This window comes from Thalia democratica, chromosome 6, assembly GCF_965202585.1.
Source record: "Thalia democratica chromosome 6, ktThaDemo2.hap1.1, whole genome shotgun sequence".
In the NCBI taxonomy this organism is placed as follows: domain Eukaryota; kingdom Metazoa; phylum Chordata; class Thaliacea; order Salpida; family Salpidae; genus Thalia; species Thalia democratica.
In genome coordinates, this window is record NC_139170.1 from 38,756,041 (window position 1) to 38,781,876 (window position 25,836).

General features: G+C 23.6%; 1 protein-coding gene across 1 annotated transcript; it reads right to left on the minus strand.

The window, feature by feature from the left end:
- Window positions 1-1,824: 1,824 nt before the first annotated feature.
- On the minus strand, window positions 1,825-8,085 carry LOC145839055 (uncharacterized). Its single transcript, XM_082946667.1, has 16 exons — window positions 7,893-8,085; window positions 7,619-7,741; window positions 7,396-7,531; window positions 7,137-7,206; window positions 6,653-6,773; window positions 6,221-6,335; window positions 5,961-6,054; window positions 5,733-5,820; window positions 5,496-5,543; window positions 4,746-4,821; window positions 4,364-4,512; window positions 3,998-4,104; window positions 3,525-3,663; window positions 3,246-3,307; window positions 2,308-2,485; window positions 1,825-1,976 (listed from the first exon to the last, which is right to left on the minus strand). The coding sequence occupies exons 1-16, from the start codon at window positions 8,071-8,073 to the stop codon at window positions 1,825-1,827; spliced, it is 1,839 nt and encodes a 612-aa protein (XP_082802793.1). The 5' UTR covers window positions 8,074-8,085.
- Between the last annotated feature and the right edge of the window lie 17,751 nt (window positions 8,086-25,836).

Genomic DNA, 25,836 nt, shown 5'->3' on the forward strand with positions numbered 1-25,836 from the left:
AAAGCTCGACAAATCCAATTGGAGCTTAATATTTATTTAATTATATAAAAACTATAATTCAAACAGCTGTTTCACTCATTGAAATGTAAAATTTCATGTGTATATATATATATATCCTAAACTAGTTAAAAATAAAATCACCACTGTACCATATGTTTAAGCTATCTTTCAAATAACTTAAGTAGTGCATTTTAAACTTTAAAGCTGCAGTGTCCTGGAAAGCTGCGGCTCCTGGACATGACATTAAACTGTTCTGGTGTACGACTAGATAACTAAAATATTTTTCGTGTGCCAGGTCCTTGGACCAAACTTTTTGAGCGTATTTTTTGTCGTTCAATAAACAGTTCAGTGTGTTTATTTACTGTTAAAATTTTGTATGATTTAATTTTTTAAAACCATCACCTTTCTACATTTTTTGGTTTGGGTACAAATCACAAATTATAAGTTTGTTTTTTAATATTAGTAGAAGTTGAAGGTAGTTTAAAAAAGTATGAAACATTAAAGCACACACTTGCTGCGCATTAGGGTGATTATAACAAAGGCGACCTATAAACTTTCAATCGGAAATAGTTTTACATTTGGGAAAAATCACAAATGTACTTTGTATAAATCTTTTGCACGATTGAAAGAAAAGCAAATAGAGGCTTTTTTACTGAAAAAGCCGATGTAAAATGTATGAAACCTTAAAAGTTTTACTTAAAGAAGTTTTTGGCTGAAAATTGTTCTACGTTTATCACAAAAAACATTTTGCAGAACTTAAGACGATTTGAAAATAACTTCACAAAAGCACTTTTAGATCAAAAAAAAAAAATAACTGTATAAAATTTATAAAAAGCTCCCGAAAATCAAAAATGCCTCCGTTAAACTTTTTTTAAAATCGTATTTAATTCCTTTTAATGATAGGAGTGTTGTTATTAAATCTGATACAAAAGTGATCGTCTGTTCAGTAAAGTTAATTATATTTAATTTAAAAAAGGCTGTTTTTAACTTGTTGTATTTTCTTATGCTTATTGTATCATAGTTATAAGTCAAAAGTTGTATTTATTGAAAGAAAAAGTAAGCTTTTGACAGCTATTTAAAAATATGAAATTACTTTATCGTGATTTTTTTTCGATAGTTTTTTAATTGATACGTTGCAAGCTACGCAGTTGCAGTTAAAGATTTTTTATCTGACAATCAAACACTGAAGAAAATAAGTTACCGCTGTGTGTCAGTGTTCAATTTATACAGATATTAAAAACAACTCTAATACATTCACAGTGCAGATATATTTATAAAGCTTCAATAACTTTATTTGCTTTTAGTCAATGTTTACTTTTCATAAGTAAGGTAAATAAACTTACATATTTTTAGAATTAGCTAGATAAAACTTCGAATAATCAAATTCTGAAAAGTATTCTTGTAAAATTTTGTAAGACTTAAAATTAGTTTAAAACTATTTTAAGATAATAAAGCACATATGAGCTAAGCATGTTAGAATAGTATTTATTTAAAAAATGTTTTTTAGTTTGCGCGTTTAATTTATAATTAAAACTAAACAAACAGTTAAAAAGGTTTTTTATAACCCAGTACTATATAAAACTATAAAGAAACTTTCAAGCTATACTGTATTGTTTTTTTAATTTATAGAAATAGATAAGAAATTTTTAATAACAAACACGATTCTAAAAGCTTAAACTTAGCTAAAAATATTATTTGAAACTAAAAGTTTGATGACACTATAGCTAATAATTAATAAAAAAAGTAAACAAACCATCAAAATGAAGAAATAAAATATTTTTTTGATTCAGTAAAATACACTAATGTATAGAAACTTTAAAAAGGTTACTTAGAAAACATATTTTTAATGTAGCCAAAAATTACAGGTAGTTTGTCTTGGTCGCTCAAAATTTTTAAGTAATCGTAACAATATTCCACTTTTAATTCAAACTTATCAATTTCCAATTTCTTTGTACTTTTTACAATGGTGTCGACCGCTGTAAAAAAAATGATAAAAGTTATAAAAGTAAAAAAAAAAATTGTAACAAGTTCAAAAAGTTTTAGCAATATAATTACTTCTATAAAGTATCAAAATTAACTTAGAAGTTTTTTCAATCAAGAAAGAACCTTTTTTAAGTCTACACATAAATGAAACTTAAGAATATCAATCAAATTTAAACAAAAGCAAGCAAAATGGTACCAGCAATCATACTTTTTTTGTAGAACACTTTTTTTAAATAACACAAAATATACATTACAAATGCACTTCGATTTTATTGGAATCAACAAAGTAAGAAATTAAATGCCGATGTAACAATCAAAACATACTGTTGCAATCAGCGAAGAAGACGAGACATTCGGATCCTTTCATGATCCTCATAACTGAAGACACATTTTTTCCGCTGCTCCTATCAACGTTTGAAAAGAACAGATCAATGTAATCGTCGCTCGTCAACGGATTTATGTTCTTCACTCGCAAGCAATGCGTTTGGTACACTGGTCTTATCTGGTTGAAAAATATAATCGTCTTGTATTGCATTTAAATAGTTAAAATGTTTTTTGCTTCTTTTGTTTTTATAAAAAATATCTTGTTTTACTTTATCTCAATAGTAGTATAAAATTCGTATAAAAGTTTTAACTTTATTTTTTTGTTTACGTCTACAGAATTTTTAATAAAAAAGCTGTACAATTTTGTATTTAATGTTATTATAGTTAAAAAAACAGATGGTCTAAACCCGTAAAAGCTTAGAAAAAAAAGTAATAACTATCATGTATTCTACAACTAACATGGACGCTCAAATCAAAACGTAATTTAAAGTTATTCAAACCGTACTTATAGTTTTTAAAGATAATTAAAACCTTGCTTATTCACATTTGTTAGGTTTAAGTTCAAAAAGTTCTATTATATTGTATTATTACGTAATATGTGACACGTTTTAAGTAAGTTTTTTTTAAATACAGATTTTTTCAGAAATTTTATGGAAAAGTCGTAGCTATTAACTTTAAACCTTTAAAATAAAATTACAATGTTTATGAGAAAAAGGTATCAGTTTTATTATTTGTCTACGAATACAATGCATCGCACTATTAAAACATTATACTGAAAAGCTTGTTTGCTCATACTTTTTTTAAATGTATACAAAACTAAATTTATGTGTGCTCAACTTAAGCTTTTGCTATTAACTTGTAAAATAAAATCAAAGAAACGTGCTATTACGTTTCAAAGAACTAAAGTCACGAAATATATACGTAATTATCAAACTTACAGTAAGTGTAGTATTTTGAAATGGTTTTTGCAAAACTTGATCTTTTACTCGGTCAACAACACCTATTCATTTTTTGATAGAATTTAAATACTAAAGTAGCTGTTTTCAGAATCATAATTTATAATTTATAGCTTAGTAGTTTCACTAAGTAATTTGCTTGTTAAATTTTTTTATTGTCCAAAAAAACTTTAGCAAAAGTTTAAAAAAGCATTATTTTATTTAAACATTAAGTTCAACTTTTACAAAATGTTGTACAATACCTAGTAAAAACTCTCTAACCAAATTCATTAGAGCCGTATCGGATATAATACACATTTTTATCAACCTTTTTAATAGTCTTAGGTGCAGTTTGATTTTTAACATCGCAGTTTTCGAGAAGCATTTCAACTACACTTTTATCCGTATTTTCTGGTATGCCCTTGATGATATAGAAAAAACTAAAAAGCTAGCAATAAAAATGTGTGAGCTGATACCACTTAGTAGGTGAAGATCTAGAGGCTCATTCTAAGTAAAAAAACCGAAAAAAAAAATTTCATGTGAATTGTGTTCTTAAGTTTTACAAAAAATTTGATAAAAATAAGTTTTACGAACCTATACTTTTTTATATGTTTATGTAAAACTCCTAAAATATATTAGTAATATATTGAACACTTACGTAAACTTTGAGTTTGTTACAAATATCAAACTATACCACTTAAGAGAAAAGGCCAAATAGTTAGTACAAATACAACCAACTTCGAAAACAAACTTACAACTAAAAGAAATCTGTCATCCAAAAGTTTTGGAGTTGTTTTTTCCTTTACTCTTAATAACTTATCATCGACAATATGGTCCGATTTGTTTAATACATTTTTCTGATCTGTTTAACAAACTAAAACAAACTTAACTAAACTACTTTTAAGTTAATGTAGCTATCCACTTAATGTTCAATAAAGCTGAATAAAGAAACTGATAACTTACTACAACCTTTGGTCAATAAGCTACTTAACTTTTCAAAATCATTGTTATATACTACAGGATTTTTTTTATTAAAACTTTATATGTAAAAACAAATCGAGTAGGCAACTTGTAAAAATTATCATAAATAATAACAGGTTTTTGATTTACACAAAAGTAACCTTCTGCGTTTTTGAATACAATAAAAACTTCATTTAGTAGAGAATCAACAGATTCTATTTCTCCTCCGTTCGATCTTTTTTTACTTTCAAAATACAACTTCAATACCTCTGGCATTGTTGACGTTGAAAAGTTTGTCACCACAATTGATCTGTAAATTGTAAAAAATATTAAATTTTGTTTGTTTGTTTTATTTTTTGAATTTTTACCAAACAATTTATTATTCGGTTTGAGTTTATTTTCTGTTATTTTGGCTTATTAATTTCACAAATATACTGTATAATTATTAAAAGTAGTTTTCGTAAACAAACCTTTTTTTTTAAGTTTGAAATAATAAGGCTCTTTTTTAGTTTATATATGGTAAATTATTTATTTTTATAAAACCTGTCACTATTTACATGTGCTGTTGATTTGATTTCTTTATTCTTTTTACTGTTTATAGTGTACGCAGTCTTTGCTTCTTTAAAAATATATAAGTTTATATTTCATATTTAAACGTCTCTAAAAGTATCAACTACTTTTAAAACCTATAAAATGCTAAACATACTTTCAAACCAAAGTTCAATAAAATACAAAGTTAAACAGTAACTAAAAATATACTACTAGAAAAATAAAAATCTTTTAGAACAATCCAGAAAAAATAACAGTTAGTTATGCTATTAGTAACTATTTAGAATATTTCGTTTAAATAGTGTCAACGTTTTATCAAATTAAAATACATATTTATATTATATCTTTACTTTTTAGTTGAATTGAATACTTTTTTTTAGTGTTTTTATTGCTACTTTTTTTTCTTTGGACTCATTATTTTCTTGATGTAAATTAAAAAAAAAAAAAAAAATTAACTGCTTGATGCAAAATATAAATCTAAATTGGATTAAATTAAAATTAATACATGCTATTTTTATCATTGTCATTGCCTGTGGTTTAAATAGTCAAACTTCTTGATAACAATAAGTATTGTTATGGTTGTACTGAAGTGTAAAACAAAAATTTATTTAATCTAACTATATACTGTATACTAATGTTTAACAATTTTTGAAAAAAATATTATATAATGTTCAACAATATTCAATAATAAATGATTACAATGACTTAAGAAATATAAAGACCCTTGTTAACAAGTAAACTTACCTCTTTCTTTTTGGTAATCTTTAATGATGTTTTTTCTTATACTGGAGGCTGTAGAATAAAATTTATTTAAGTATTTTGTCTGATTTAATACTATTAAGAATTAATCAGAACTATCGTATTTAAATCGTTTTCAAAAGACGCGTTCACAAAAAACAACTTTAAAAAGTTTACGACAATTTTAATAAAATGATTAATTCTTATTGCGCATCGACATATTTTTAACTTTTTTTAACGTACCTTCTACTTGGTTGTATCTTACTTCAAAAGACCAATTTTCTTTGACATTACCAAAACATCCTATTTTAAATGCCTGCTTTGCATGTTCCTAAATAGTAATTTTAGCTTAGTTTTTGTTTTTTTATTATGAGTTTATAAAGGTCAGTTCTTATTTTTTGAAACACTGCCATCAAAAACTAATACAGTTTAATATTTAAAGAAAATTTCAATTCAACTTATAAGACTAACCTCACGACTAAATTTTAATAACATTGTATACTTGTTTCCATATTTGTGTTCAGCGCTGTCTGTACAAACAACGTTACCTCTCCCTTGTATGACACTGTATACGAATAAAATGTATTGAAATTTTTGAAAATGTTTTAAAAAATGTTTTAGCAAAGACAAAATTTGATTCCTTATAAAACAATATATCTGTTTTTATAGACTTGTTTGATTTAGCTAGAAATAATTTAAAAAAAAGTTATGGATTGAACGAGTTTACTTACGTTTTAACTAAGTTATCATGCACTGTTTTAGTTGTACAGTGAAACAAATTGTACGCAACAAGTTGTAGCTGTTTTAGTTGTACTTTTTTCTCTATTTCTGTATATTTGTAGTAACCTAAACGATACAAATTTTTATCAGTTCTACCAAATGTATAATTTTTTCTGATTTCAGTTACGTATTTTACACAATGATATTTAGGTAAAAGTTAGTCTATTTAAAAAACAAACAAACTGACTAAAAATGCAGAAAACGTTTTGGTTTCAATTAATAACTTTAACAAAGATAATATCAATTGGTTAACATGTCAAACTTTATATAACTATTAAATCAAACTAAAATGTGAAAACAGTACAAGTAAACTTTTGAATAGCTGTAATTAAACATTTTAAAATACATACAATTGTATATTAGTAACATAAATAAATATTTACTCAAATCAAGTGTCAATGATAGGTCGGGAACTACTTGTATCGCGCAATAGTTGTTATTAAAACGTGTATTTTGTAAAATTTTAATACTCTCCTTATTTTTCATAACGTTTTCGGCTTCTTCCTATGAATAAAAAAAAATCAGTTTGTGTATGCAGTACTTTCAATTACAGTAACCTCAGTTATATTCAAAGATTTTGAAAAAAAGTAAACGGACATGAGAAATCAAAAATCAAGTTTATCTATGCTAACCATTTGCTTAGTTTATTTTTCTTTGAAAGTTTTTATTTTTAAAACTATTGTTGTTAGTGTTAAATAAGCACTGTATAAATATTATATACTAAAAAAACACTTAACAACTAAATAAAACTAAGGTTTTGCTTGTTTAGTTTGGTTTTTATTCACAATTGATTTTTTTTAGGTGTAACTAGTATTTCAAACGTTTTTATATACTACAAGGTACAAATATTAATAAAAAAAAACTTACTGGTTTACTGAATTTAACCACAGCAAACATCAGTTCTTTGTTCAAAATAACGTACATAACTCTTCCATACCTTTTTCGTAATACTTTGGTTTATTAAAGATAGTTAATGCAAGTATTATTTACATTAAGTCATTAACAAATTTTAATGTTTTTAAGTTCGAACAGTAAGCAATAATATATTAATCTAAAATAATAATTTCAAAACTTTCATGATATTTTAATGCATTGTAAGCTTTTTAAGATAAGTAAAAAAACCTACTTGTGAAATATTTTTCTTAGTACTTGTTCATCTATGTTTTCAGGTACTAATCGACTGACATGTACACAGCGCAGGTTTTTATCAGGTTTGCTTTGTTGACTTGATTTTACTATTTTAGCATGAACACTTTTTCTATCTATTTTTGAAAACCGTTTTCACAACTTTTTTATTTATATAAGAGTTTGCTTTAAAACTTTTACAAAGAACTAAGATTGTAAATAACCTTCTATTTCTGTCCAATCGTCTTTAGGAAAAAGTGACAATTTAAAATGAACAATTTCCGGAGCTTGGTTTGCTGCGTTCACATTTGTGACCAATAAACGTTTTTTCAGCAAAGTTAAAGTTTCTGTAAACAAATATAAATTTTAATTAGTTTTTTTGTAACTAAAAACACATATTTTTTAAGTTCACATTTTTTGCATGTTTTTGCATAATCACAAGCAGTTTGTCTTTTTAACTTTTTGAGCAAATAAATAAATAAACAGTATTGTTTTTACCTTCTGCATTGTTTAGAATTGCTTTCACGTTTGCAAACTTGTCTCCTTTTTTAGGTGTAGAAAAAACCAGCGTGGCGTTAATTCCATTGGTTTTTAGTAAGCTGCTAAGTTTGCCTGATCCAAATTGAAGTGGAACGTTCAAAATGTAAACAGCATATCTTTTGTCGGTTTCATAAGACATAATTAATCGAATTATATATGTCGCTGTTTGATTAAATTAAAACAGTTTTTATAAAAAACTAGTATTTTGTTTAAACATCAATAAAATACATTGAAAAAAAAATTTTGTCTGCTGATGTTAAAGTTTAAAAATATTTAATATTTTACGTTTAAAACAAGTTTGGATTATTAATACAAATAAACATAATTGAAAATATTACGAGTAAATATAACTATTAAACTTTTTTCGTAGAATATTTAACAACTAATGTATATTTAGAACTATTGCTAATAGTATTAAAACGGGGTTTAAATTTGATAAACAAACCGATCTCAATTGGTACTAATTGTCATATTAAATTCAATATACATGTATCTTTTTGTATTGTAAAAGTGAAAATAAGTAGCTTAGTATTTAAATATTAAAAACTTTAATAGATACACATTTTATAACAAAAGAAAAACACATTACAATTATTTTTGAACTATTAGTTTAAGTATTTCTTTTTCATTCCAAATTGTTAAAAAATAAAAGATGTATTTGACTTTAAAACATATAGTAGTATTATTTAATACAAACTTAACAAAATAAAGCAGTAGGTAAACTAAAACGAATTAATAGAGAGAGTGTTTAGTTACATTAAAACAAAAAAAAAGTTACATGTGTTTTTATTTTAATCTTAGATTAAATCATAGTTAAACAATAAGGCTAGATTATAAACTTTAACAACTGTATATAAAAAAGAATATATTAAAAACACTACTACGAGATAATTAAATATAAAAATGTATCAAAACATTAACAAAGTTTAGATAGAATATACAGTTATCTTTGTTTTTTAATTATTAAATAACAAAACGTCACAATTTTTTCTCCTTTTTACTATTTTAGTAGTCACAAAGTCGTAGCGTTAACTAGCAAATACAAAAATATAAATCAAAAGCGACATTGTTTATTTAGTTTGTAAATTACCATCAAAATACACTATGCACAGAGTGTTATAAACAAATATACAATTGAAAAGTTTTCTGTTTTTAATGGTTTAGTCTCTGATATCAATAAAAAATTGGCTTGATCTTGTTTAGATCGAACAGAAGTAAACCAACAGTTTATTTGTTTTATTATTTATAATTTAATTTTTTTGCGATAAATTTTGTATACAATCAAAAAAAAGTTTAAAAAATTTTACACTCTGCGGCAGAATAAAGTAAAGTGTGAATTGTATCGATCAAATGATAAACTTTTCAACTTAAATTTATATTTAAACAATACAAAGTAAAAACTACATAATGTTTAAAGTTTTAACGATAATACTAATAATTTATATTACATGTTATCTAAGTTATAAAATAAAACTAATAAAAGTCGTACAAATTTTTTGTTTCTTAAAAACTTTTGCAACTTTTTCTTAAACAATTAAACACTTGATCGCACTCAAAAACAAAATAAAACTAATAATAATGTCAGTACTTTATTTAAAGCTACGTTCTTTATTTGATGAAACTAAAATAACTATTCCCAAAATTAAAATGATACTTTCAAAATTTATGATTAAAACTAAATAAAATTAATAAACAACCTGCAAAAAAAAGAAAATAATATAAGTTAACCATAAATAATAATAAAACACTTGTAACTATTTAGCTCGATTCTAATCTTGAGACTAATGCTTACAAATATATAATTTGAAAATATTTGTTTTTCATTGCTACACTGCTACGTAGCGGTTACATTGTTCTAATAAAAATTAATTTTCAATATGCTTTATAAGAGATAGTTGCAAACAGAATCAATTAATTTAAGTGTACTTTAAGTAAAAAAAAAGTCAGTTATTAAAGCTTGATTTAAAATAAAAGATAACCCCTTAGATAAAACGCTTCGTCGAAATTAGGTTAGGGATAATGTTTTCAATAATTTAAGTATATAAAAGCTTTTGTAATTACTTGTTTTAATAATAATTTAGAGTTTAGGCCAATCAAATGTATTTATATACTAATTTGTAACAAACTGCTTTGCTTTTAGTTTTTAGAATAAGTTTAGCATTTTGTTTTTGTTTAAAGTTTTGTTTAAAGTTGTAAAAAAAAAATAACATTTTGTTTTGACTTTTGATAAAATATTTAAGTTTTAATTATAAAGTTCAACTCTAGAAAGTGTTTCTATTTTAAACTTTTAGTTTATATATATCGTTTTAATAAGAATAGTAATCTGCATAAATTAGTTACAACGATTTTTATCAGTAAAATTTTATTATACATCAATAAAAAATAATCTAAATCTGTTTAATATTTTAAAGTTAAAATTTAATTTTAAGAACAATTAATCTACACAGTTTAGTCACCATTAAAAAATCTCAAATTATTTTTTCTTTCAAAGCAACCTAATCATAGTTTAATACTTTTTATCCCTAGCGGTGCTCCAGTTTATATTTTATGCATCTTTTCAATTAAGTTAAATACATAATAGTTTAAGTACTGGAAATAAGTTACATTTGTTTACAAAACTCAGTTTATAGCAACCCTGCTACACAACCTTATAAACCATCATAAATTAATCTCTTTTGTTAACTCCCACATTTTTGTGTCATGTTTTCTTAACTTTTTTATCTAAATTTAAACAGCTTATTAGTAAGATATATGTGTTTTATTTATAAGTAATAATAGTTTGAAACAATGAAGTCAGCTTGTTTGGAAAATTTACTACAAAAGTCAAATGCTTTAACAAATTGAGTTTTTATAAATAGTCTCAAAAAGTTTAAACTTTTGGTTATACAAAAGCAAGTTTATACATTTTTGTCATTGTTGATTTCAACACATTTTTTATTGGTAATAGGGTTTAGAAAGTTTTAACGTCATCAAGTTCTTAATCTTTTTTTACACAAACTTATTTTAAATTTAAGTGTTCTAACAATTTTTTCTGTTCAGTTAAGTATAAGAGCTTTGTATGATTAAAATGAAATCAATATCAAAATTAAATTAATGGTTACTACGTTACTGTTTCAATTCAACATAATTTTAAAATGCTTTTATAAAAAAAAATAGTTGTTTGTAAAGTTACTGCAGATGCTATTTTAAAATTTTAGATTAGTATTTGATTTATTATTTACAACCAAGTTTCACTAAAACATAATATTTTTTATCAAGTTCAGCAAAGTATTATTTAAATTAATACCTCTTTAATAATTAGCACTTTAAGTTTAAAAGTTTGTGCTAGTGCTAGTTAGCTTTTTTTAAACTGTAATAACAACCTCTTACTAGTTTAATGTTGATAAAATTTAGTATTCGGTATTTAGGATTGTGGTTTAACTAACTTAAAATTTTCATTTGTGACCACCAAATCAGAACTACAGTTTTTTGTTGTTGATATTTGTTTTGAAACAATTAAAAACTAGCCATTTTGTTAATTTAATAGATCTAAAACTTTTGGTTTTAGAATCTAAATGCATTGTCGTATTTCTTAATGAAACTTATAGGCAGATCAAAAACTTTTTGTACCTTTTAGTTGAGTCTAGTTTGGCAAGAAAAATCAGTTATAATGACACAATTAAAATATATTTTAAAATATTTAAGTCTTAATAACTATAAAGCTTAAAAAGGTAGAAAACTTGACACAGTTAGATTTAATTTAACTAAACTTATAACAGTTCACCTTTAAAAATATATAAGAATAAATGCAACAACGAATTAACAATAATATTTTCTATCAAAAACATATAAGGTGTTACTTTAGATATTAGACTTTGTTAATAAAATGTTTTTCATCAGACTTTTTTTCATACTTACTTCTAAGAAAATTATTTACGATTTGTTTGAAAATATACAAAAGATTACTGATTTGTTTGGTTGATCAAAAATTTTCTTTTAAGTTATATCTTTTTATCTCAATAAATCTAAACATTTACTTGTTCCTTTACTGTTTTCCTATATTTATACTTGTTTTTTCATAAGTTTTTTTCTCATTATAAAAAAATTTAAGCTAAAGAGATATAATATAATTTATATGAAAAACATATGTATCATAAAATTGATTAATTAAAAATATAAAAGTTTGCATAGTTTTTTTTTTTACTGACTCAAATTTGTTTAACCTTTCTGAAACCTTTTATACTGTTTATCTGACAAAGTTTTTTTGTTTTTAACTTTAGCATTTTATTTCGCTGCAACCAAAACATTAAACTTTAACTTTAGTTTTTTCAAAACATTCATACAAAGTCAACATTTATTACACAGATTTTGAGTTTAGTTACTAAAGTAGTTGTTTACCGTATTTTATTTTTTTAAATATGATCAACAACAGTTTTGAGGAGAATTTTTTTCAACAATAGTTTTTTTTTGGAATCCATCATACGAGTCACAATATTGTCAATGACTGCAAACAAAGAATAGTTAACGGTGATAAAGATTGGCAAATTTATAACTGTGCTGCCCTATCAAGTTGGAAGTAGTTGCTTTTGTTTTAGTGTAATAAAAATTTAACGGAAGTTTTAACCTAAGTTTGAATAAAAATTTTGAACAGTGTTAATTAAGTTTTTAAGTTTTTTACGATAAAAGTTTTTAACACAAAAAGAGGTCTTAATTGAAAACAATGTAATTGAAATGTAAACAAAACCATAATCTATTATTATTTATTGAACGACAAAAACAAAACCGCTAAAAATATCCGTTGCTAGGACCTGGTGCACGAAAAAACCTTCCGCCTACTGAAACCTTCACCACGGATACATTTTAAAGTTTTGTCCATGATTTTATAAAAAGATTACTAATTCATTTTCCGATATAAATTATAACATCATGTACTTTAGACTTTGTTCAATCAATATTTTTTTTTTTATTGAAACAAAAAAATAATAGTTTTAAATTACAAGCTTAATAGTTAAAAAAATTATAAGATATAGTTATGTTTAACTATTAAAAATGTATTTATTCCCACTACCATATATACTTTTATTTATAAATCAATTATTAAAACAGTTTAAAGTTGGGATAAACAAGATCAACAATCCGAATATAAATCTGGGGTCTTTTTTAACAAATATCCGGACCAAGCCGGATAGTAAATTTTTTTTTTAACTCGGTTTCGGTTGTAATTTTAAGGTAAATCCGGTTGCGGCTGTATTCTAACTTTGGGGTTCGCTAGGTCTCTTCTTTGTAGTAACAAGCTTGAAATTTATTTGACATTTTAGAACGGAAATTCAATTAAAAAACAATTCTTATAAAAATAATGTTTAGTTTGCTTTGGCACGCATTAACTATGCGAAGTATGATTTACTACTTTAAAAAACTTTTTCTGAAAGTTACTCACTTTATTAAGTAATTTTTTTTTTCTTTTAATTTTGTAATAGTTTAATAGTATAAACAAATATTCCCGATTGCAAATTTCAAGCATCTTAAATTTTCTAACTGTCACTGAAGCAAAAAAGAAAACTTTTTTCAAACACCTGATTATGACTATTTTAAATGGTTAATGCTTTTTTTTATCTAAACTGTTTTTATGTAAGGCATACTTATGTACGTTTTACTAAAATTACCATTATTTGACCATGAAATCTCTCATAAAAGAAATATCAGTGATTTCATGTTTAACTAATTAAGCTTCTTTATAACTTGCCATAACAATTTTTTCTGACTAGTATGTATATAATAATGTGATATGTTGGAACTCGCCTAAGTAACTTTTTTTTCGTTTCTCGCAATAACTCCTAATAAAGTTTACTTTTTTTTGCAGAAAGAACTGCTATAATGCCAAATAAAAAACAAGTTTTTCTACTTCATAAATGACTCAATATTTTTTTATACTTTTGTAAAAAAATTTTAAGAAACTAAATTGTCCACTCAGGCTGACTTATTTATTTTTTAATATTTATTGAATTCACTATTGATAAACTTATTTTTTTGTGAACTTTGTTTTAAACAGGGTTGCCAAATAAAAAGGCTAGTTTAAGAATTTCAAAAACTCAGACTAGGTTAAACCTGTTTAAGACATTTATGTGTGTGAAAATTTAATTCAAACACTTACAATAAATCTTGGAATTCTCAGAATAGTTTTTATGACTATAGTGTGGTTTAGTAATTGATATTTCTTTAATACTTACATTTTTTATAATAATGATACTTTAATTAGGTATTTAAACTTGACTAACAGCAAGTTTTTAGCTTTTTCAACTTTTAATAAACTTAGGCTGGTTTGATACAACTCAGACATTTTTGCTTTTTAAGTGGCAACCATGTAAAAGACTAATTTATTATTAGTAAGGTTTTTTATTAGACTATCTGAGTATTAATTATGTTAAAAAATTTGTTTAAGCTTTTCTACAATACAAATAGGTATTATTTTTTAAGTTAACTAATTACTTATTTTTTATAGAGTGCAAACTACTTAAATAGAAAAATTATTTTTAAACTTTATTTTTAAGTTTTTATTTTTGATATTAAAAGACGGTGTATAATATAAAAGTGTATAAAAGTGTTTCAAAAAATTTTTTTAAGTCAAACTTGTTAAGTGTTTAAGACTTAAGTATATTAGTCAGTGAAGTTTTATTCCAATAAGTATTCATAACTTAAAAAAGTCATTCTATGGGTAGCTAAAATTAATTTTAAAAAACAAAACAAATAAAGGTAAAACTTTCTCTAATGTGACTAAAACTAAAATTGCGGCCCACTAACATTTTGGAAACTTGAAATTTGGCCCGCGATCACCAACTGCCTGCTGACCTCTAGTCTAGTCTTACAACACAAATTTATGTTGCCAAAAAACATTATAAACCCTTATATTAAAACCAAAAAGTTGAAATTGTAGTAGTTTAAAAGAAAATTGTTTAAAGCTTTCTTTTTTGGAAAACTTTTTCAAATAATATATGGAAAAGCACTTTTAAGTTTCAGTACAAATCAAATATTGATGGATTAGCTAAAAATAATTTATAAGATACAAAAACCTTAAAAAATAAAAACTAAGTAGGTACCAAGTCTCGAAACAATTCTTATTAAAAATTTTCAAGAAGCAAAACCGAAAGCAGTAGTCGGCAGCCTTTTATTGAAAACAAACCAAAATCCTTTGAAAACACTATTTGCGGGAAGCAATGAGTAAATGGTTCCGCGGGCTACAGTTTTTTTAAACAGTTTTTGTATTAAATGAAAATATACAACTTTAAACCAGAAATATGGTTAAAAAACAATGCTAAAAAATAAAGCACTAGCTGTAAATAATTATTAAATTAAAAGTTTTATTGTGATTCTTAAACACATAACATTTTTATTGTTTCTAAAAAGCATAGTTGTAGGTAAAAAATACACTGCACGCCTCAAAGGTTGCTTTACAGGTCGCAGTTTACTAATGCCTGGTTAAAAGCATAGTTACTATAATTTGACTTATTGTAACTATTTAACGTAATCCTGTACAAGACGTTAAAAGGTATCCGTGGTGTGCGACTCAATAACCGAAAGGTTTTTTCGGGCACTAGGTCCTAGAACCAAACATTTTGAGCATAATTTTTTGTCGTTCAATAAATTATATATTGTGTAAATATAATGACTTTTACAATTAGTTCGACATGTTTTTCTTTTTATTTACCTTATTGCATAAAAAAAGAACAGCTAGACTTAAGGAAGATGTATAACAACAGTTCTGCTTGAAAATTGTATGCATTTCGCCCTGATGTTGAAAGGAACAACTTTCTTCAAATACAAATGTTTTTATTGATCTAGCTTTAAACAAGAATGATTTACAAAACAGCCGAAAAGGGTACATTATTGTTGCAAGTTTTAAATGAACTATTTTCTTTTTAAAACAAAATTGTTTTTATGCTTTAAATCATTTTCATTGGTAAAGTACAACTTATATTATTGGTTAATTTTAATGGGGACCGGTCAAATATGCACGAAGACACTTTTGCACGAAGGCTTACTTTTGCAAAAAAAAAATTATTTCCACTACAGTAAAAAACAAAATAAAAAATGTTAGTAGTTAATAAAAACAATACTGACTAAGCTTTAGATTTAGGGTTATACTTATAGTAAAACAAAATAATAACAAAACAAGTATAACAAAAATGAAATAAATTGATAAAATAAAAATAAAAAAACAAATTACCGACAAAAAATAAGGTTTAGGGGTAACAGTGTTAATTCAAAAGAAAAAAATAAATAGATAAAAAGAAGAAAAATAAAAACGATTTGGGTAAGGGTTAAATGTAACAGCTATAGTGAAAATAATAATGAGATAAAAGGTAAATTAACAAGTAAATAATATTTTTATTGTTTAGTTAGTACGTCTAGGTGTAACATAAGCTTGAGTATTTTAACTACGTAATGTGCTTGCTGCGTTTACTTGTATTTCATATTTTAAAAATTGAATATGTAGTTTTATTAAGCTAAATGACTATAATTGGATTTGTGCAATCAAGCATAATATTAAACAACTCTCTCTAATTATGTTTTATGATTGTGATTTTTGTTGATAAGACCTAGATACTGAGAATTAGACCTTTATTATTGAATAAAAACTGCATGAAATTTATTAGTGTATTTTTATGGTTTAAGTATAAAAAGTATTATTTAAGCAATATATAATTGTTGTTAAGTTCTTTAAACACTTTATAGTTCTCAAATTAGTTACAGTTTTTATAGTATATTTAACTTTAATTTAAATTATTTTTATGTTAAATTTTTTTAAGTTGATTTATAAAATTAAATTTTATTTCAGAAGTGAGTTTTTATAGTTGGTTATTTTGTGTTTTTTTTATAATAGATATATTGTTCTAACTGTCCGGTCTGATTTGTACGAAGTAGCATTTGTTATAAGAAAACAATTGAATAAGGTAGAATTTAATTATGGTGATTGAATAAATAAACTGAATGTACCAACATCCATACCTTACAACTACTTAAGATAAATTTAAAATCAGATATTATCAACTGTTTTAGTTTGTCTCATCAATTTAAAAGTAACTGGGTGGGAAACAAAGTAACACTTTTTAGTTCAGCTTTTGCTATTTAATTAGCTAAGAAATAGTTTACACTTTAATTTTTTACACCATTTAACCTTCGAAATTATATAAAATGTAGTTTTATACTTTATAGTATGTAATACTTAAAACTAGTAGAAAACTATATATTTCATAGTTTTACGCTTAAAGTTCATGCTTATTTCTGGTTATTCATGTAAATACTAACTCATTGTAGATTACTAAAATTAGTAGTAACTACGGTAGCATATATTTCAAAATTAGTATTTAACAAAAAAGTATTTTTTATCTAACATTTATCAATAACTTCGGTACAATTAGATAAATATTTTACACGTTATATAAAAAGAAGTCACTGGTTCTAAAATTTTGTTATACAGACTCTAGTTAAAAAGCAACTAATTCGATTCTATATACAAAACTAATGTTTTTTCATATAAAGTAAAAAATATTTAAAAGTATTTCGTTTTTGTTATATGTATTTCATATTTAGAAGCATTAGTATAGTTAGTTGTTAATTTTGCAGACTTTTTTTTCAATGACGAATTACTTTTAAAAAAATCAAAATAATTTATATAATAATTTTTGATTGTTTTTCAACTTTCAAGCCTGAACAAACGATGCAAAAACTTAACTATTTTTTATTGCTCGAAAAAAAAAACAAAAATTTATAACTAATATATAAAAAGAATAAATTAAAATTATTTTATAATTGTTCTTATTTAAAAAGTAAAATTTCTAAATAAAACAGTAATTTCAGCTTATAATTTATATGTGCTTAACTCAGTTAAAAAGTACATCTATAACTTGATTTTTGTATGGGCATACTAGAGAAATACATATATATATACATATTAAGAAATTTATAAAAATTCTAAAGTTAGTTCAAATACTAATCTTAATAAATAATTTAAAAAATAGCGACATAGAAAATGTTGCAATTTAGACTGAACCGTTGCTATTTTAATCAAACAAATCAACTTTTGAACTAAATTCTTTAATAGTTATTTTATTAAAAGTGGAAAACTAACGTTAAAATACTTAAGTTAAGAGGTCTACCATGCATATCTAAAATCTGCACTGAAAAAACTAACTTAATGATTATTTTGAAAAGTTTAAGTTGGCTAAAAATAGCTTTTAACTTTAAATTTCGCAATTTAAAAGATTTATCACTTAAAAACTTCGTCTTTTTTTTAGTTTTTGATCTTGAAATATTTATAACAGTTTATGGTTTAAGTATATCAACGCTTTTAATTGTTTTATGAAACCAATTAAAATAGATTTTTAAATTAGTTTTAGTATTAAAAATAGATAGCGGTTATATAACTTTTTGTTTGAAACGTATTTAAACTTAAGAATGTTAAAAGAAATTTAACTATCATTTAACTCTACCTTTTTTAATCTTATGGTTTTAATGTAAAAAAATAGCTGTTATATGTTATTAAAGTATAAGTTTTAGTTAAATTTCTTTATAAAACTTTTATAGCCTCAACTTAGTTTAGAGCATATTTCAGTGTTTACCTAGTAAATAACAGAGTTTTAAAGCAAAAGAAAAAATATTTGTATTTAAGACAGAAAAAATTGTTATCTGTAACAATAGATTTGTTATTTATACGATGCTTACATTAATTTTCAAAAACAAACTACAATTAAAACTAAAGTACACAACAGCTATCTTGTTAGTTTAAATTGTATGTAAATACACACAAATTAATAATCAGTCATGTGGCTACCAATTAAAACAAAACACTTTTTCTTTACAGAAGATTATCAATTTTAAATAACTTTTTTATCAAAATCTACTTAAAAAAAAATAGAAATTTTTTTAACAGTTGATAAGAAACAGAAGTTGATAAACTAGATCACTCTAAGTCTTTCTCACAAACAAAACTTCTCTTGTATAAGTTTTTTTCATTATCGTAGATTGTAATTCCTTTTAGTTTATTTGTTCTGCTATATGTTTCGAAATCGTTACCACTATAATAATTCACCCAAAATTCATCCCAAGTCTGGATCAAGGGGCCAAGTGACTTCCTGTAAATTTGATTTCTTAATTAATGTAAAAAAATCAACACATAAAAAAAAACTGTTAAACTAAAATCTTATACTGTGTTATACCTTTAAATTGAATGTTAATAGGAAAGTATTTAAATTTTTTTAATAAACTTACTCGATTCTTTCAACATTATTGTCGTAATTAACAGTGTACAGTCGAAAGTAATAATCTCCACTGTAATCATTATTATTGTTTGTCAAATCAAGCACATCAATAAATCCTTCAAAATCAGCAAGGTCCAAGCCTTCACCTTTGCTTTTGCAAACTTTTTTTGCATCTTCGTAAGTAGTTCCGGTCTGATAATAATCGTAGTAATACTGCTTAGAATAATATAGCTTACCAATGGTTGGGATGTCTTGAACAGGAAGTTTAACATCCCAAGTATAAGCTGTAGAGTTAAGAAATATACAATTAAACATGCTTTTATAGTTTTAGTTTTTTTTATTAGTTTTTTAATGCAAATAAAGTACGCACAAACATACATATTGTTTTAATACTTAACTGTAGTCTTCTAATCAATATTTTTAGCATATTTTTAACTAATGTGTCAGTAATATTTATTTTATTAAACTGTAATACTCTTAAGAACTTGGTTTTGTAAAGAAATTAAGTTTTTAAGTATGGTTTTATTACAAAAAATTAACAAAACAGTTTAAAGCTTAGTACAAATAATTAATAAAACAAATAACATTAACTACAATCTATCAAAAAAAAAAATACTTAATAATATTGTTAAAGTTTAAATAAAGCTATAACTAAGTAATGTACAACAAAAAAATGTAGTTTATTTTTAGGAATTCGAAATTATAAACTTATTAACATTCACAATAGTCCCAACTTCCATCACTATGGTAACACCAAGGATATGGGGCCGTCCACCAAGTCCATGTTTTATACCTTCTAACGCAAGTATTTCCATATTCGGGAGTTACCCCTTGCCAGTTATTAAAATCACATTCCTTTCCTTCAAAAGTTTTTACAGCAAGGTTTGACCACCCTAAAGAGTTTTAAGTGTCGAAAACATGTGTAAAATTTATATTACAACCAGTTTAAATAAATAAGATTAAATTATCCTTAAAAAACCCTAAAGAGTTTGTGTAAAGCTTTAAAATGATTATTTTTGTAGAAATATTTTATACTCTAAAACCAAAAGAAAAAAAGTATATATATATTTTTGATTTTTTTCACTTTAAAATATCATTATAAATAAATAAAAATTTGCCAAGTGTCTATATACTTTATTAATAATTTATTTTTGTTTTTAAAGAAGGCAATAATTTTGTGAATTTTATTATTTGAAAATGCTTACTAAAAAAATAATACAAATTCCTCACCAGCATGGCTAAAGACAATAAACGTTGCTAGAACCTGCAAATTTAAACTAGAATAAAAATAAAATAAATTTTTAAACAATCAGTGTTCGTACTGATAACGACTTTTGAGTTATTAATGTAAGTCAGATAATATTATTTGCTATATTTAAATTAGTTTATCACATAAACAAATGTATCTAAAAGAAAAATAACCAGGTATGTTCAACTTATTTAAACCAATTTTTTAATATGCGATGTTTTTTAAAACAACTTACCACAAAAGATAAAGCAAACCTCATTGATAACTTTCTGTTCAACCAAGTCTTTTTAATTATTCTATAAAAAGTGTAAGAATTACTGTTAAGCTTTCAAAAAACTAAATGAATTTATTTACATTTAAATGTAAATGCTTTCATAAATCAAACTGCCTAAAAGATACTTAATTTTGCAAAAAATTGTTATTTTTGTTATATATTTGTTATATAGTTCTAAAAAAGCAGTATTTCTTGAAAATATATATTTAATTAGTGTAAAAGTAAAGTTTTAAACACACAAAAAAAAAGCTTATATTTTTTATAAACATTTTCAAAATTAAATACACATCATGAAAATAACTCAATGAAATAACTTAATTTTTTTAAGAATAACAAATTGTCAACAAAAATAATTGGTAAAAATAAACTCTACTTTAAATCTATATTATTTAAAAACTTTTTTTTTAAGATTAAACGATAATAAAAGTTATTTTTGTGCGTCTTATTTATATAGGAGTAATTCAGTATAAAACATTACAATTTTGATTAACGATTAAACAATTTTTTTATTAATTAATAAATTAATGTTTTTTTTATTTAATCTAAAGTATTTACTAAAGTAAGTTTAAACAAAAATAATAAAATTATACTACAAATTTGTCTTTAGTCCCCATTTTAACAACGCTAGCTAAAAACTACTATTAAATAACAATCTAACAAAGTTTTAAACTTTGATTTTTTAGTTTTTTTTCGAACATGTTTAACTAAAACTGTTAAAAAAGAACTTTAATACTTATTTTAGGTAAGCTAACTTCATTCTTTTAATTTATGGCTTTTATTTGATTTTTTTATTGCCTTTTTTGTTTTTTAAGTTTTACTTTGTGAGTTTGATTAAAACATTAAAAGTTTTACGATCATAAAAATAAAATAAAAGCATGTGATTTTCACATAAAAATACACTTAAAAAATAGGTCGTAAAAAATATTAAAAAAAAAAAATGTGATGTTAACCTAAAAATAAATTTAAAAACAAATTAAGTCTGTAGAAAGATTGAAACATGCAGGTTTTATAAACATCTCTTAAATTTATTCGATATGTTCGTAGGTAATCAATTATAGCATTTTTTTTACACAATCGTTATTATTTATGTTAAACAGTATTTTTTCAAAATTTTTAGCCCATGTTGTGAATATGTTTAAAAAAACAACTTTATGACCCAATTGTTAACCAAATTCAAAAAGTTTTATTAATAAAACTAAAACAATTAAACTAATTATTTTTTTAAGTTATGAATTTTGAATTATTCATAAATTTATAAGTAACCAATTATAAAAAAAAATGTTTATATCATTATCCACATTTTGACATTTATTATGTGTACCGTTAAAAAGTAATTTACTCTAGCGTACAGAAATAAAACTCTTTACAAATTGCTACAATATTAAATTATATGTGTCGTTTATATTTTATCAAAAAAATCTTTTTTCAATAAATAACTTTCATTAAAACATTAAACTAGTTTTTATTTTTTTATATAATTTATTTAAGCTTAAGTATAATTAATAAAAATCTACTTATCTTTAAAATTCAAAGTTTTATCTTTAGTCAATTAAAACTTGGTTTAAGTTTAAAAAATCTAAGTTATTTAGCTGATATTAAGAACCAATATCGAAAAAAAACAATTAAATTATTTAGACTAAATTATTTTCAAAATCACAAAACTTACAAAATATAATAGTCTAATAAAAACAAACAATTAGCATTACTATTTTAATATTAATAAAACTTTTATATCAAGAAAAAAGCATAGTGTATGCAAGTTTTTATGCTTTTTTGTTTTGTATTTGTAAAACATATTTTTCTACAATCCATCAAAATGAAAATAATGTAAAGGTTTAAAGTCATTTAACTTTTTTTTTTAAAGATATATGTTTTGAAATAAGTAGTGCAATGAAACTGTTACGAGGGCACAAAAGATTAAACTGAAGTTATTATTATTCAACTCAAGAATCTTGATTATAAACTGTTATATATTAAATCTAATTATTTGTACTTAAACATATGGACCCTCTTTATGTTCCACCTTTTAGTGTTGATTCAACTAAATTGTCAACTAGGAAGCCGACAACACCCTGGGGACTACCCGACACCGACACGGCTTCACACCGACACCGACCCTGGGGACTACCCTAAAAGGTTTCATGATCTGTAAAAAATCAATTAAAAGTTTTTAATTTATTTATAAGTTTAAAGAAGACCACATTTATAAAACGCGTGCATAGACATTTTTTTCAATTTTATCAGTACTTTAAATAAGAAAAATTCGTATAAATCGTTAAAACAATATTTTTAATAAACAAGTGCTTGAAACTTTAACACAGTAGACTTTTACTTAATTTTCTTAAACGTCTTATTGTCAGTCTACTACAAAATTGTTCCATTATTAAGCAAAAAATTTTACTACCTAAGTTAAAAATAAAGACTAGCCCTTGCTTCCTAAATAATATTAACTTATAGTTTTGAAACTTTTGTGTTGAGTTATAGCATTTTAATCTTTTACAAACTTAAGTCTTCGTTTAACGTTGAAATCTATTTTGCTAAAGTTTGCTACTGAAATTAAAATGTCTGTAAAAGAAATGCATCATAAAAGATAATTAAACACCATTAAGAAATAGGTCAATAAAAATAATCGGTGAATATAAACTAAGAATTAAAAATGGTATATAAATATAACAATTTTCAATCCTGATACACATATTAAATATAATATAAAGAAATGTTATTTTATATCCAGGCAATATTTAACTGAAGTTAAGATTTTTTATTTTAGATAAACTGAAGATTTAAGAATTATTTAATGCGTCGAATCTAAATGAGAGCAATTCAGTAAAAAAACGCAATATTTAATAACAGTTAAATCAATTTTTGTACTAACTTAATAAAAAATGTGTGTTAAAACTCAAGTATTTACTAAAGTAAGTTTGTACAAAGTTATCATAATTACACTAAAAAGTTTTATTTAGTACGCAACTTAACAACGCTAACTAAAATCTAAAATAACAATAAAAGAAATCTATCAACATTACTTTAAGTTTTTTTTAACGTATCTATCTAAAACTGCTAAAAAACAACTATAACAATTTTTGGAATAAGCTAAATTCAGTATTTTAACTTTAATGTTTATAATGGTTTTATTTGATTTTTTGCTTTTACCTTTTTCATTTCATAAAAATATTGTGACCTTAAAAAACATTAAAATTTTTAATGTCATATGTTTAATTTAAAAGCACGTTATTTTGACATAAAACTACATTTATAAAAATAAGGTCGTAAAAAACATTTTCAAAAACACGTGATGTTAACCTTGTACTAAACTTAAATAATAAAGTTCGTAGAAAAATTAAAAACATGTAGTTTTTATAAACATCTCTTAAACTTTTATGACATGTTTTTTAATGTAGAAAGAAAGCACATTAAATTTTTTACACAAAGCGTAATAAATTTTCTTAAACGATTTTTTTTCGATAGTTTTAGTCAATGTTGTCAATTAAAGTGTTTTGTAAATCAAAGCTCATGACCTATATCTTGATCAAATTCAAAAACTGCTGAAAGACTTTTAATAAAAATAATTTATTTAATAGTGAAAATATTAAAGTTAAATACATAAATAGAGAGCCAATATTATCACTTTTTAAAACTTATTTCTTTAAAGTTATCAAAATAGCTATAAAATTATAAGTAAAAATTTATATACAAGTCCTTTACACTAATTCTTCAAATTTTGACATTTATAATTACTTTGTACCGTTAAAAATCAGTTTAATGTAGCATAAAAAGATTAAACTATTTAGAATTAGATTTTTACTGTTTAATTTTATGTACCGTTTAAATTTCATCAAAGATTTCTTTCTACACTTAATTTTATGTTATAAACTCTTTAACTCGTTTCTAATACTTTAGTTTTACTAAACCTTAACTAGTGTTCATGTATAAAGTAAAACAAAAAGAATTTAGATCGTAAAAGTTATAAAGTTTTATCTTTAAACTAGTAAAAAAAGTTTTTAATTGTTACAAGTTGCTTAAAAGTTAAAAAAAAGCAAACGTTCTTTAAACTTATTAAGAAACTTTTACTTTATGTTTTTGTTCTAATAAAAACAAATTTAACTAAAAATATTGCGCTAAAAAATAATTTGAAGTACACTATAGACAAATTAATAAATATCATGCGTAAATCGATTGTATCTACCATAAACAAACTGTTGTTCTTATTCTTATTTATAATAACATAAACTTGTTAGAAATTTATGTTTTAATCAATAGTTAAAATAAAGTATTAAACAATTTCAACATTTTGAAAAATTTGTTTTTTATAATTTACAAAATATAAATAAAATAGTATTTTAAAAACAGTTAACTAACTCTACTAGCTTAGTAAAAATAAAACTTTTATTTCAAAGAAAATAACAGCTTACTGTCTCCAAATTTTGTGCTATTTTCTGTTAAAGTTTATATCTTTTCTATTCTACAACTCAACAGAAAGTGATATGTAAAATTTTTAAATCCTTTGAATATTTCTATTATGAGATGTGTTTTGAAATAAACTAGCGCAATGAAGTTTTAACAGGAGTACAAGAGATTAAACTAAAATTGTTGCTGTCTATAAATTTAATCTAGTAAAACTTATACTTATAAATTTGAAATTTAGAGTTAAATTACGCCTAGATATGCATGTAAGGCTTTTATAAAAGTTTCTTCAATGTATTTCTAAAATTGTATGTTTAGTTTATGAAATTTAGATTTAATGTTTTGCTGAACAATTAATCATATATTTAACTGGTACTAATTTATAACTGAGTTAAACCAACTATTTATCTTTGAATTAACAACAAAACTATTTGAGACATTTGTTTAATGAGGCAAACTATTTTTTAATAACTTAATAGTTCAATGTGTAAACTGTTTAAATAACTATTTTTAAAATGATTTATTATTGGTTTATTGTCAAAGATTTTATTGGTATTGACAATGTCTTTTTGTACAATAAAACAAGCTTAATGCAAAAAGTATAATAATAAAACGTTGATATATGATACCCGTCTAAAGTTTCTTTTGGTCAGTAACTACTATCAAGTAAATTTCAATTCCTATCATTAAAAATTTTAACTACTTTTAAAACATTATTACAATTATAATCAACGACTTGTA